This window comes from Eupeodes corollae, chromosome 1 (genome assembly GCF_945859685.1).
Source record: "Eupeodes corollae chromosome 1, idEupCoro1.1, whole genome shotgun sequence".
In the NCBI taxonomy this organism is placed as follows: domain Eukaryota; kingdom Metazoa; phylum Arthropoda; class Insecta; order Diptera; family Syrphidae; genus Eupeodes; species Eupeodes corollae.
Window position 1 is genome coordinate 202629307 of NC_079147.1, and position 14466 is coordinate 202643772.

The 14466-nt window shown below is 31.4% G+C and overlaps 4 protein-coding genes across 6 annotated transcripts; 1 reads left to right on the forward strand and 3 right to left on the reverse strand.

Annotated features, from left to right (window-relative positions):
- Window positions 1-1619: 1619 nt before the first annotated feature.
- On the reverse strand, window positions 1620-7155 carry LOC129941747 (acetylcholine receptor subunit beta-like 2). 2 transcript variants are annotated; one of them, XM_056050456.1, is made up of 11 exons: window positions 7020-7155; window positions 6567-6757; window positions 6241-6369; window positions 5995-6180; window positions 4798-4930; window positions 4607-4734; window positions 3672-3847; window positions 3471-3623; window positions 2759-2847; window positions 2541-2647; window positions 1620-2242 (listed from the first exon to the last, which is right to left on the reverse strand). In XM_056050456.1, the coding sequence occupies exons 1-11, from the start codon at window positions 7075-7077 to the stop codon at window positions 2027-2029; spliced, it is 1566 nt and encodes a 521-aa protein (XP_055906431.1). In that variant the 5' UTR covers window positions 7078-7155; the 3' UTR covers window positions 1620-2026. The 2 variants fall into 2 exon arrangements, with proteins under 2 accessions (XP_055906431.1, XP_055906430.1); XM_056050455.1 differs by having other exon boundaries at window positions 6567-6760.
- Window positions 7156-9796: 2641 nt separating this feature from the next.
- Window positions 9797-11279, forward strand: LOC129941748 (DNA replication complex GINS protein SLD5). Of its 2 annotated transcripts, none has more exons than XM_056050459.1 (4): window positions 9797-9951; window positions 10005-10458; window positions 10518-10682; window positions 10748-11279. In XM_056050459.1, exons 1-3 carry the CDS (start codon window positions 9886-9888, stop codon window positions 10637-10639), a joined length of 642 nt encoding a protein of 213 aa, XP_055906434.1. In that variant the 5' UTR covers window positions 9797-9885; the 3' UTR covers window positions 10640-10682; window positions 10748-11279. The 2 variants fall into 2 exon arrangements, with proteins under 2 accessions (XP_055906434.1, XP_055906433.1); XM_056050458.1 differs by having other exon boundaries at window positions 10518-10678.
- Window positions 10635-13091, reverse strand: LOC129941746 (cilium assembly protein DZIP1L). The gene is made up of 5 exons (XM_056050454.1): window positions 12853-13091; window positions 11478-12782; window positions 11305-11413; window positions 11108-11240; window positions 10635-11042 (listed from the first exon to the last, which is right to left on the reverse strand). The coding sequence occupies exons 1-5, from the start codon at window positions 12950-12952 to the stop codon at window positions 10728-10730; spliced, it is 1962 nt and encodes a 653-aa protein (XP_055906429.1). The 5' UTR covers window positions 12953-13091; the 3' UTR covers window positions 10635-10727.
- Window positions 13092-13170: 79 nt separating this feature from the next.
- On the reverse strand, window positions 13171-14112 carry LOC129941749 (pre-rRNA-processing protein TSR2 homolog). The gene is made up of 3 exons (XM_056050460.1): window positions 13767-14112; window positions 13572-13710; window positions 13171-13513 (listed from the first exon to the last, which is right to left on the reverse strand). The coding sequence occupies exons 1-3, from the start codon at window positions 13872-13874 to the stop codon at window positions 13221-13223; spliced, it is 540 nt and encodes a 179-aa protein (XP_055906435.1). The 5' UTR covers window positions 13875-14112; the 3' UTR covers window positions 13171-13220.
- Between the last annotated feature and the right edge of the window lie 354 nt (window positions 14113-14466).

Sequence of the window (14466 nt, forward strand, 5' to 3'; positions counted from 1 at the left end):
TGCCGCTGGACCTTATTTAAATTAGTCCCGTAAAATAAAGCCAAGCAAAATAAGGATACATTTTTGTAAAATAGTATATAAAATAAATAAAAAAGTCAATTTCTTACAGTTGGTCTTATTACACCTAAACAAAGAGAGAAAACCAAATTTGTTTTATTATACTTTCAACTATATGGTTTGTCATTAATGCAAAGAAACTCTGCATACACTCAACATGGCACCTACCCCATACCCTACAGTGGGAACAAGCAGGGGGTTGTCTCACCTTAAAAATAAGTTGGTCTTTTTTCATTTTCTCAGAGTACAATGTAGCCAACTTCTGAAAATTGGCATTATTAAACTTTTGTAAAGTGTAACTAAGCCAAGTTCTGAAAGTTCGTCTTATTTCACTAAGCCTTATTTCATGGCACCTTTAAATTAATACAAAAATGCACGAGGATAAAAATTTCTCACTTAATATCAATGAATTTCCTTACAATAAAACACATTATGTAAATGTGTTATTTTGTAATTATACAATTCATTCAAGTAGATTATTGATAAGTGTTAAATTAAAAACTTATGAACAGACAAAAATCATGAAATTAAAGACTTCTAAAAGCCTCGCGGTGAATGAAATACCTATAAAACAATGGAGAGACGGGTTTGCTTATCTCAAAACTGGTCACAAAAGCCATAGTATGGACCAGTGACCCAGACACCTGTGAAAAGTCATGAAAGATTACCAAATCGACAAATTACAAGGGCAGTTAAAACCAAAATTTTTATAAGGCACCCCAAAAAAGTAGTGAATCAAATCTGGATTTAAATAACTTTACAATTAGGAAAAGGATGTTGGTACACTTTAGAACGCCGAAGAATTGCCCATTGTTAACTATTTGAGCAACTTATACGCAGGAAAGAAAATGGGGGAACATCTTATGGTCTGACGAGTCAAAAATATATTTATTTGGTGCTGATGATAGTAAAAAGGTTTTAAGAAGTCCAAAACTAAAAGATTCAACATTGATGGAAACAAATTTTCATATTTATTTTCGAACTGTTACTGTATAAACATACTATGTACTGTACACTTCGTGTCACAGGAATAGGGACAAGCTTATTTCATTTTCTATTTGCTGATGATAATTTGCAAATCCTTAGGCTACTTAAGTTTCGTTACAGCAAATGGCCCTTAGTTACTTACATGTAAAAATAAATGCGCGTACTTACCCTTAGCCGGAACAGATCTGATAATTTTTGAGATTTTAAAGGTGTTGATAATATACCAGATACCACAGGTATAAAGTAAATGTGTAGGACATCTCCTCAATTTTATTTGGTAATTTATCCTTACGAAGTATTTCCGGTCTCTCGAACTTGCAGTTTTATTCGTTAACTCAATTTTACCCTTTCCAGAAATTTCATTGGGATCGTCTGCCTGACAGTTATAACGAAGCCAATGCAGTGGGGTAATTTGATTTGCTGCTTGGTATCCGGTTGATCCGAAAGGGAAATATAGAGTAGAAGTTGCAGCTTTCTTTTGCAACGTGTTTTCTTTGCCTTTTTTTAGCTTACTTTCGTATTTTATTCGTTAAGAGTTGTATGATTTTATTTTAGGTATATGCGGTAAAAATAAATTGATGTTGTAAATTGTTTTTATTGCGAATAGTTCTTACAAAACAAAATCACAATGTTCAAACAACAATGTTTCCAATGAAGCATTTTAACCAGCTAACAATCATACTTAATTATGCACTTGTTAGTTTTTTGAGATGTTTAATTTTCGTCACAACTTCTAAAATTTCTAAATTTTGAATTTCTTTATTTTATGATAAATTCAATTAGTATTTGGAATTATCAAAGATTGACTTTTTATACTTTATTTTATTTTAATTAGTTGTGCCCATTAAATGTTTTGTTTAAAAATCAATTAAAAATGCAGTTAGGGGAGACTTATATTGTTTTTGTTTAAATAATATATAGGATTCCTTTTTATAGGTATAAGCCTTAGATTATTGCTCAAAAATGTCAAAATATTCTTCAATTAATTAACAATTTGGCGAACAATATCTGGAGGCAACATAAAGTTGTTTTTTCGAAGTGGTATCTCGCTCAACATTTGATCAACTGGCAATCGAGTGTCATATAGGGATGGCGATTGACATATAATAGCTAATGTGCCAAAAATACACGACAAAGTGAAAAGCCATAAGAAAAAACGATCAAGAACCATTGATACAAACTTCCAATCTTCAACTATCTGAAAATAAATAAAAAAATGGCGTCAAAACGTTTAAAGTGTTTTTTTTAAATTCTAGCAAAATATGCTTGAAGGTAATTTTAAGAATTTTGACTTTTTCCAGCTAAAAGTGTACACGAACCAAATTGACCCTATATGAATAGTGACGTTTAGATTTTTATATGCAATTAATTATTCAATTACAAGCTCAACGTCACCTTTCATTTGATACTAAACTTCACCGTTTACATTCTTGGTCAAGCCTCCATAGTTAAATGGTCATGCTGAAATTGTATTTAAAATAAAATTGATTACTTACTTCATTATCCTTGTCAGCATCTTTGATGTGTTGGGCAATAAATCGTACAGCACGTAATGCTTGTAGAACTTCCGGTGTCAAATTTCTTGGAATAACGTTGTCCGAATCTTTTAAAAGATAAAATATGTTCATTATTTTTCCATTAATTTTTAAAAATAATAAGAACCATATCAAAGAAGGTAAGAATTTTCTAAAAGTGTCAAAAATCAAAATTGTACCTATTGAATGTGGAAGTCCTGAACCCATTGTATCATAGTTTATGTCTTGACTGTCTTTGAATTCGCTAGGGAAGTCACTTATACTATCCCTAAAAAACCACAATAGAAGAAAGTGATTACAAAATCGCATGATTACATACATACTATTCATGTATGCAATAGGTACATAAAAATCATCATATGAAATAAAACGACATTAAAAAACCTTTTTAGCAATTTTTGAATAAAATTGTAGGTAGATTTTTGGTCTGTTGGGACAAAAGTTTTAAAAGCAAACAATACAAAATAATACTGAAAATACAAACAAAAACTTCATTGGCTCATTGATTCCCCTAACACGGCAGAGCGGAGCCTTGACTTGTTGGCTCCAGCTCGTTAATTTTTAACTTTTAATCGATTGAGACAAACCGATCCATTTCAGTTTCCCCACACTTTTTGGCTCCGTCGTGTATGGATAGATTAAGTTCTTAAAACTCAATTATAAATTTACAACGACTTCTAAGGAAATTATACAAAGTGAAGAAATGCTCGATTTGTATACATTTTTAAAACCAAACTTAAAAGATAAACCGAGAGCGAGAGTTATTAGATCGAGAAGAAAGCAAAAGGTTCAATTTTTAAATTAAAGACAACAATATTTTCTACTCACCATAAACTAAACTAACAATTATTACACTTATTTTTATAAAGTCAAATTAAAACAAGTACATGCCTCACATCAATTTCATTGGTATACCCATTGCTAGGAGTTGAGTCATCATAGTCTGGTAAAGTGTACTGAGTTCGGCGCATCATCATCAATTTGGGCATAATCTTCAAGAATAACTTTTTAACCGCTGGTGACATGTTGTGGGTCGATGGGGATCTGAAATAACTTTTATATATATTTTTCTTAACAATCAACAAAACATACCGGAAATGAATATTAAGAACACAAACTGTGGTCCATACTGACAGTGAAACCAACATCATAGTGAACAGAAGATATTTTCCGAGTAAGGGAACAGCTAACGAAGTAGGAGGAATAATTTCAGCCAAAAGAAGGAAAAACACGGTCAAGGACACAAGGATTGAAATGCATAAGGTAACCTGAGAGATATACAAACAAATTATTTCATTAAGGTTTTTGATTAACAAACTCGAAGATGTTTTAAAATTGAAATAAGGCTGTTTTTGTATATACATATGTATATAATATGATATAAACTGTTTTCATTTTAAATTTAATAATCTCAAAAATATGTGCACACAATTTATTTCAAGATAGTTTTCATTAATCTTTTCAATCAAATAATATAATAATCAACATTGGTTTAAACAGCTGACCCACTTTTCGTGTTTTGTTTTACTGCCAAACATCTTCAGTTTGGTCTATGATTTAACCATGAATCGTCTTACAAACGAACAACGCTTGCTAATTATTGAATTTTTTTTATCAAAATGCGTGCTCTATTTAGAAAGTTTATCGCACGCTTCTTTACCGAAAAATTGTCTTCAGCGACGAAGCTCATTTTTGGCTTAATACAGATAAGTCTAATGCAATTGACGCATTAGAAGACAACATTGAAGCATTTATTCGTGAAATACCGGCCAAAAAGTTGGAAAGAGGTTTAAATTATATGGACCGTGCTATCGATTTAAATAAAGATTTCATGCATTTTTTCTGAAAAACTTTCCTATAGCTTTTAAAAAATCACTTTTTACTTGTAAATGTAAAAGTACTTACATTACATAGGCATATTTTATTTTTGTAGGCGTTGTGTTTTTTTTTAAATTAGTTTTGTTTCTTAGCCTCCTTTTAATTAAATTATATTACGCTACTAAAAATGTTTTATTAGATTTTCTTACCTTTTCTCCAGAATCACTCGGTAAATAGAAAACTAAAACTGTTAAAAAGGTCAATGCCACACAAGGAATAATCAAGTTGACAGTGTAAAATAAAGTTTTCCGTCGCATTGTTAGTTTAAATGTTATATCTGTAAAAATAAAATAAAACACTGAAAATCTAGTTAAAATATTAAAATAATTTCTTTCAAGACCTGAAAATGGTTCCGATGTATCAGGGTAGTATTCTTCATTTTTTGTTGCAGGAACTTCAAGGATATCCCATTCAACCGATAAATAAAATTCACTCAAATCAATTCCAATTTGTACTAGATTACTCCCAGGAACCTGAAAGTTACATATGTAAGTATATAACGGGTTATCCATTTTGCGACTTCAGAAGTATAGGGCTGGAATTCGACATATGTCAAACTTAGTTGTTAAACCAATTCTTTGTTCAGTTGAAAGTCTGGCATTTACGAAAATGGACACAAAGCAAAGAAATAGCTCAAAGCATTCACATTTTGAAAACCTGCTACAAACATTTTGATTCTACCAAAGCCACAAATCGTGTTTTAAAAGGAAATTATGGTTTACATAATCGTCCAACTAGGCAAGCAACTGGAAAAATTGTTAAGAAAAAAACAAGCTTTGAACTGCGATTTTTCGAACAAAATATTCTTCACTGGACTATTTTAGTGGGGCTTACCAAAAGACCATGCTTTTGTAGATAAACCTTTAACTCTCGGGCACATAAAAAACAACATGCTGCAAGTTGTGGCTGAGATACCGCTCAATATGTATCCAAAAGTGGTCGACGATTACCTCTTTTAAATGGTGTAGTGTTTCACACAAGTCAACTTTCAAACTTTATAATAAAAAGATATATCATGAACAAAATATTTTGTATGAGTTTTATGTTCGTTTAATTTTGAAACCATAAAATGGATAACCCTGTATATAAACTCTTAAGTAGGCCATATTTAGAAAACTGTCAGAATCTTGAAATCAATCCAAATTAAATAGTCAGACCAAAACAGTGTAATAACGTAAATTGTCACTTTAGCCCTTGAAATATGTAAACGTGAAGTTAAGACATACATAATGTTATTTTAATTTTTTCACACTCCATTACTAAACATTAAAGAACATTTCTAATGGGTGCCCAAAACCTTGTCTTTATGCTAATGGTGTGATGGCCCCCTTCAGATTAAAAGTCTTAAATCATAATTAAAGAATTAAAATACGACTACAATTAAAAAATAACTTTAAAATTTGTTTAGAATCTAACTAGTATTTTTAAAAACTCTTTATCTTAAAATTATTTTCTATTGACTCAATCAACCTGCCACCAAGAAAAAATTGGTTTTGTTTCATAAATGATCACTTATTTAAAAAAAAAAAATGCTTACCTGATCAAGATGTTTCAAATCAACTTGTGCACCATTGTAAGTCCATGAACCGAATTTCATGAAACATATTTGCTCATCATATGGAAAGTACTCAACATTCATCTCACACGACGACTTATAAATGGCTGGTGGCTCCCAAAAAACTTCACCTGTATACTTGAGTGTTGCTTTTGTCATTAAAGTAACCTTTTTACAATAAAATAAATTTCGTTTAAAGTTTGGAGGAAAGAAGCCAATATGGTCTACCTCATAGTTTCCATCCCAATTGTTGTACAAAACAATATCTGGAACCCAAATGTGCTCAGAGGGAACGTACAGCATTTCGACACCACCATATTCCTCAGGATCCCATCGAAGCTTATAGTCAAACCATTTCTGTTATGAATAATTTAGATTTTTAAAAAGTTATATTCTACAACCGTGGCTACTACAATAATTTGCTATGTACATAAATATTAATATAAATGTTTATAAAGTATAATATTCAATCAACAAAAAGGCTTTGGAATTTCATTACTGCCAGAATTGTAAATTTCATTTATAAGATAAGACAATCTCGTAAGTAAACACACCTGCTTAACCCACAAATTAGTAGTCATGACTTGATTTTTTAAATTGACTTCTATTAGCTGGGAAAGTTTCAGTCCAAGCCATACTGTGAGTGTTTCCGTATTATTGACAACCGGTCTTATTAGTCGATTGTAGTTACTAAGAAGGTCATCGTACAAACGCTTGGAAAACGGATTTGCTTCAAAAGAAACAACTACTGAAAACACAAAAATCACTGCTGTTTATCATTTGTTTTGATTATAAATAGTTGCAAATTAATATAAAAATGATTGCTAATTAAATCCATATAAATAGTTCACAACAAAATAAATGTTGGCAGAAGTTAAAAAATAAAGAGATTTTAAGGACATGCGCAAAATAAATATGAAGAAAAGATGTTAAAATTTAAGGGATTCTGATTTTAAGGATGCTTCTATAAATCAAATTTTATATTAAAATAATATACTATTATTTACCTGAACCATTTACCATAGAGGACAAAGCAAATAGGAATATTATTTGAAGTTTCACCATAGTTAATTATTTTACTGTGTCGTATTTATTCATATTTTTAAATCGCGTTTTTTAAGGATGTTGATACCACCATCCGCCCTTTTCCAAAAAATACTGATACTGAGAAGATGTGAAGGATTTGACATCAGGGATACCAATTTGTCTTTTTATACAGATTTATACAAAAGTATTAATATAAAAGTGTTTTTAAGACTTAAAATAATTATTATATACATACATAAACATATGTATTTTGATTTTGTATTTTTACAAAATTTAAAAAAAGTACTAAGAAAGTGTAATTTTATTCATAACAATCGTGAATATCAATTTATTATTGGACAGGTTCAGACAATAACTCGGCGAACCTTAAAATCCTTAGAAACCCAAGGAACCTTATAACCAGGGTAGCCCTGCGAACCAAGGGAACCTAGTAACCCTAGGAACTCTAAGAACCCGGGCAATCTAATTACCCCGAGAACGTAGTAACCCTACAAATATTAGGAACCCGGGAAACCTTAGGAACCCTAGAAACACAACAGATTTGCTTCATGTAACGCAAAAAACGAAAGTTTTCGTTAGCACATGCGAATCAAAATAAAAAGGTAAGTTTCAATTTCGTTTTTTCGCAAAAAAATATTAATAAATTAAAAAGGAGACGATACAAGGATGTATTGCACTTTAGACCGTTATTTTAGAACATGAGGATTAAGCGTAATTGAACTTTTGGAGTATAAAAACAAATCTGAGAGTTATTTCTGACCAATTTATACTGTGTCAGATCAAAGGTGTATTTTAATTATTATTTCAAATTATTGATTTATATTTTATATTAGTATATTAGTCTTTATATTAGTCTTCTAAATTATGGATTTCTTTAACGATTTCGGTTGAATAAAATAGCCTTCAAATATGTGTTATAGAATATACGCATAAAAACAGGGACGAGAATCACTTATATTCCTTTAATTTATCATTTAAAAAGATCGTACAAGTAGAAGCAGACTTATGAATTTAAATAAAAACAAAAATTGGTAAAAGATCCGTAACAGTTGAAGTAAGCATGCAAAAGTTTCTTTCTTTACCCTTACTACACAAAATATTAAGCAATTTTTGTTTTATTTCCCGGTTTTTTCATATGAAAGTTGATTGATATTAAAAACCAAAACCAACATTTGTCTGTCATTTTGGTAAATTAAATATCTCCCTTATTCTATTGGCTGCTTACGAGAATGATAATAATATTTTCGTCTCGCCCATTCCATAATAGTAATATGGGTTTCATATATGTATACAAAATGAAGACGAACATTGAAAATGCAAAGTAAGATTTAAATTGATGCTTTAAAGTTTTGACATAGACTTATTGTTGTTTTTTTTTTTTGTTAATCTTTTGAAGACTTCAATAAAGCGAGATCCTGCGGATCTTGTGTTAAGGCTGAGTGTTCCAGATGTCATTTATTTCAAACTTTGAACTTTATTCACAAATCTTTGCCTTCAGTTCACATACAATTCCAAAATATTGTTATTTACAAAAAAAACAATTCTATCAAGCTATAAATCTAAATATGGTAGTAAAATAGTACAAGGACGACATATGTCTAATATGACAAAAAATCTTTTCATACAAAACTTTGAAATAATTAATGCAAAATATGAAGAAATCGCAGTTAGGTTAAGAAGGGAAATCTTGCTTGACTAACTTTATAGCAACTTTCCAACAAAGATACCTTAGATGGATGTCAACTATTTCGCAGCTGGCCTATCAGATACTGGAAACTAGCTTTTCATTCAAGCTTATGTCGCCTAAATGTGCCGATTGTCTCAGTTAACTAGTTTGTCAAGGTTCAAAGTACTTCAAGTTCAATGGAAACTGTTTTAAAGCCAAATGCCTGGACTTTATACATAAGAACTCCGTTTTTCCCATTTTTCTCTGAGTTTTGTATAAATCGTAATGATCAAAGACGACTGGTGACTATTGTCTTGTATCTAACGTTTGTTTTATCGTTCCGAATTCGATTTTTCGATGAATAATGAACCGCGGATTCAATTTGTCCTTAAAAATGTTTAGTCATTTAATTAAATCCCAAACTGGCGAAAACAAATTTCTGAAAAAACGGTCATATGGTTGCACCGCGTTTGTGAAAACGGGCTGCTCGCCTCCGAGAGAAATAGCAAAACTAAAGGGCCTTGCACATGAGAGCGAATTACGAATGAACGAATGGACGAACAAACGTGGTTTTACACATTTCAAAAAGTCAATTTCAAACAAAACACATTTAAATTATAAGAAACCAATTGACAATTAAGTTAGGATAGTAAAATTTGCATTTTATTCTTTAAAACAAGACAATTTTGTAAAAAAAACAATTTGGTAGTAACGAATTTCCGTGTGGTTGCTACGAACTGTCAAACTCTATTCGCGTTCCACATACCATCCACACTGCAACGAATAAATTGTTCGCACTCAACTTAACCTCAAAATTATACCACTCCTTTTTGTTTTTTGAAAAGGGTAATTATAAATTGACAATTCGTCGCTGTCTGCGAATAGAATTAAAGCTCATGTGAAAGAAAAGTCAAAATACGCGAACATCCACAGTTCGCAGTCCGTAGCTCATATGCAAGATTCTTAAATACTAAAGAGTATTAAAAAGTACATTGCAAAAGGAACGCATTTTTTGTAATACCTCGAAACATATCTGTAACTTTTGTTTACCAAATTTAAATGTCAAACTTGTTAATAATAAGAATAGGTTAGGTTACTTTGTATTCTGGCGGTCAAAATCCGATTCATATCTTAAAAATAAAAACAACTGCTGTTCAAAAATGAGCAACGAAGATGACCTAGATGACTATGATGATGCTGAAGATGAACTTATAACAGCACAAAAAGTAAATGTATTTAAAATCTTTGCCATTAAAATAACCACTCTTAGTCATTTTAGGTTTTGGAGAATCTTGAAGTTGCTTGGGCAAATGAGCTATTTGCACCAGAAATACTCCCTCATCAGGGTGAAATGTTGGAGTTGATGCTTGGACAAATCGCTCATATGGAGGAAAATATGAAGGAACTGGATAAAAACGACTTCCGGTTTATTGCTCACCAAATGGAATTGGAGCGAATTCGTTATATCATTGCCAGCTATCTCCGTTGTAGACTCCAAAAGATAGAAACATTTGCAACTCACATTCTTGCAGAAGAGAATGCTCGGGGAGCAAGTGAAAAGCGACTATCTGCCGAAGAAACCGTGTTTGCCCAAGAGTTTTTTGATAACATGGAGAACTACTTTAACGTTGTTGCATTGCAATATATGCCCAGCGTTCAACGTTCAGATGCTGAAAAAAGAGTTGTTCGTCCAAATTTAATGAGCCATGTTTTCATTAAAGCAAAAGTTTCTGGTATGATTGTTGAAGAGACCCGAAAAATCTATTTTCTATTCTATTTTTTCCGTTTATAGTCCCTGCAGTTGTTGTTGGTGTGGACGACGAAGAAGTAGATTTGGCAGCCGGTTCGCAACACATAATTCCCTATCAATTAGTTTCTGATTTAATTGCAAAAGAACAAGCTCAGCTGATTTAAGTTTGAAAAACTAGTTATACTCTTTATTTACTTTTAGATGTAAGTAAGTATTTAAGTGCATTTTTTATTTATATTTTGTTTAAACAATTTAATTTTGTTTCTTTTCAGTATTAAACATAACATGCTTTCTTGGCAAAGGGACGGGATTCATTACATCTTTGTTATTAGGCGAAACGTAGCTCGTTGGCTTCTTTAATGGCGACTTTAAAATCCTTTCCATACGTCTATCGGATACAACGCTGCCGTCTATTATTATTTTACTTTTTTTTGTTTGCTTAGCTCTACCGACGTCGTTATTTTGTTCACGTTCTTCTGGCCTGTCGGGAAAGGTATTTTTTTCCGATATTATTAGCTCGACCAATTTGTTTAATCTTTTACGAGTTTTGTAAAAAGTTGGGTATTTCTGTAGACGTTAAAAAAAAAAAAAACATCTATACTAGTTTAAAAATTATATAAACCAGACTTTACCGATTGAAGAGCATTTCTCTGTTCCAATAGGTTATTTGAAATGTCTATTGCTTTTATTGCCGATATGCTTTTGGATTCAATATTGAGGCCATAAATATCCAGTTTACTTTCAAGCTCATGAATAATATTCGTACTGTTTAAATGTATATTTAAAATGGTTAATAAAATGATAGTAAACAAATATATTGCTATATTACTTATCTAAAGCTGGATTTCTTTTTGATGGAAAGGAATGATTAGATTCTTCTAAAGAGACATCTGTGGAACTACAGCTATAACTTTTAGCACTACTTGAACGGCATTTTTCTATGTAAAGATTTATGAATTTAAGTTAAAAAATAAACAACAAAATTGTTAAATTCGGACTCACTTTTTGCCTTAATACTACTGGAAGTTCGACTAGACCGTGAAGAGAATACATTATCGTTAAATTTTTTAACGGAATCAATTTTCTTAGGGAATTGAATGTCTGGTGTTGGAAGTGTCTTATGTACTTTTCGATCTTGCTTCTCTACTTCGAGTGTAGATAATTTTTGTTCATAGTTTTTTTCTATGTTTGTAATAATTCGGTTAGTACTTTCGAAATTTTGTTTAGAAACTTCGAGGAACATCTTTGATAACATTTCATGTAATTGATCTATAGACGTTGTAGGCAATATTTGAGAAGGAGTATTATTTGACATACTGGAATCTTTTGCCATATTTTCCGCATTTTGTTTTATTTGGGTTTCAATAAACTTTGTTATCTCACTTAGTTTTAACTTTATATCATTTATTGATTGTTGATTACCATCGCTGTACGTTTGTTGGAAGGTTTCTAAGTTTGATACTTTTTCACGAATGTCAAAAAGAATATCAACTCTATTATCATCATCGATGTGTTTTTCATAATGATTTGAAGCAGACATATCTTTAGAACTTATTTGGTAGTCTTCATTAGTGTCTGATTCTTTTGTTTCAATCAAATTGCATTGAATACCAGCATCTTTTGACTCTGACGCTAACGTGTAAACGTTTTTTGTTTCTTCAATATTTGCTTGAATTCCAACACTTCGAATTTTGATATCTACCTGAGTACCTGAATTCGATTTGGTTGTTTCTACAGCTGGAGAGCTTTTCTTAATTTCACTTGTTTGTCGAATATTTTTCTCTGCTACATTAAGACGCTCTTTCAACTGCTTAATTTCCAATTCCAATTTTATCGTATCGATTAATGTTTGATCTTTATTTTTTCCTTGAACGTCAGTTGATGGACTTGGTATTTTTAAATGCTTTTTACTCAGATGAATGTTTAAAGCTTCGTTGCTGACGAAATTTTTTGTACAAACATGGCAGGGAAACACAATTTCATGAATAGCTTCTACTTGACTTAGTTTTTTGTGAAGTTGTAAAATATTACTTGTTTGCTCTTGATTTATTGTTCTCAAACTAAGATTTTGAGTTTCTAGCTTAGTTAAATCATGGCGAAGAGTTCTCACAGATTCATCAAGAAATTTTCGACAGAAAATCATGTATTGCAGACCAAGCTGTGAAAGTGTGAAATATTTTGCAACACCGCTATCTAAAACGTTGCTGTCTAACATAGATGCCAATGGTGCTTCTGAGAGGTGAAGAAGAATGGCATCGATGTGTTCGAATTGTTGCTCACGAAGAATTCTATCCACTTCCATCGTGCCTTTTATTCCAAAAAGAATTGATTTAACCCAATCAAATGAATAAAACACTAATAACAAAAATTTCCTTACCTACCAATCGCCAATCAAGCGGGCCATCTTTATATTGACGAAGTCTAAAGCCTGATTCTCTCGCAATTTGAGGATAGTTTGATTTAAATGTAAAAGCCATATTTTTATAGCTCTCAGAAAAGAGTTAACTAATCGGATGAAAATACTTTCTTTGGCAAAACTAAAGTCGTATTGATAGTTTGATAGTTTTAGGTAGGTAGTTGCTATCGCAACAAATTTTTATAACTTAAAACAATCTCACAGGGTTGTTTTATTTTTGTTTCAAAACCTTTTTTAACTGTCAACAAAATGACATTTTCAGACAAATTTAGAAAACAATTTATGTATTTTTAGGGCTTTATTCGTAAAAATAATCCATAAATAGTAACTCAATTTTTCTTTTTTGTCCTGACAGTTGTCCAACCAGGCTCAGGCTCTACAAAAGGACTTTTTTCTCTTGATGGAGCCGACTTACTTGAACTTGCTTCATTCTCGTCAACATCCATTTCACAGTCTGAAGTGTCTTCATCGGTAGAGCTATCATTATCAGAAACTGGCATGATTTTTACTTCTCCTCTTAGCCACTCTTTGCCAGGTGGGAGCCGTTGAAATTCAGCTTCAATTTCTGGATATTTTTCATCCTTACACATTTGTAAGTACCTGAGGAGATTTCTACAAATTTCTATGGAATGAGATTTGTGAAAACAAATTATGAGGCATTATTTCGAGAATATATTTGCCTGGAATAGAATTGTCATCACACAGAGTATCGAATTCTTGATCCATAAGGTCTTCTATAACATCTTGAAGCTCGCCGACGGTTATTTTATCGTTTTTAATGCAGTAATTGTACGTGTAGTCCATTATTTCTATGGCTGTCTGCAATGAACCTTTTACATATTTTTAACTTGCTGCATCCAACATTAATAATTTACCTGTTGGCCATTCCGGCCACCCATTCCATGTTCCACAGCTAGTTTCAAATCTGGCCAATAATTAAAAACTTTTTCCACGACGATACGAAAATGTTGTTCAAATGACATTTCGGTTCATTCGGTGACATGTGCTATTTACTCAACAACACCGAGTTAATCTGAACTTTAACAATAGTTCGAAAAAAGAGTTTGTATTTTTATTGAGTTTTAGTTTAAAAGTACTATATTATTTCAATATAAAGTATAAGGAGATTTAAACAGAACCTTAAATTTAGTTTTCTCATAAATAAAAACACATTTTGCTTGCACGGCTGCAGATGACAGACCACCCCTACGATATAATCTATGAAGTTGACAGATCATATAAATTGAAAGCGTTCAGTGAAAAAAGAAATTGTATAAGTGAGTCTACTACTACACGATGCAACTAGACACATTAAATATTTTAAGCCCTAAATATACCAAACAATTGACATCTTTGTTTGTAAAATCTATAGCAAAAACACTCTATATATATACTAGAGTGTTTTTGATCTATAGTATTATCATTTAGCTGTTTGCTGTAGCCTCGATGTATCGTTGGAAGTTTTATATTAAAAGTAAAGTAAAAAAGAAACTGAAGTAGCTTATGTCACCGCAGTCACTAGGTACCAGCCACATAAAAACGAGATAATTTTTAGAGGTCGCTTTTGAATTCTAT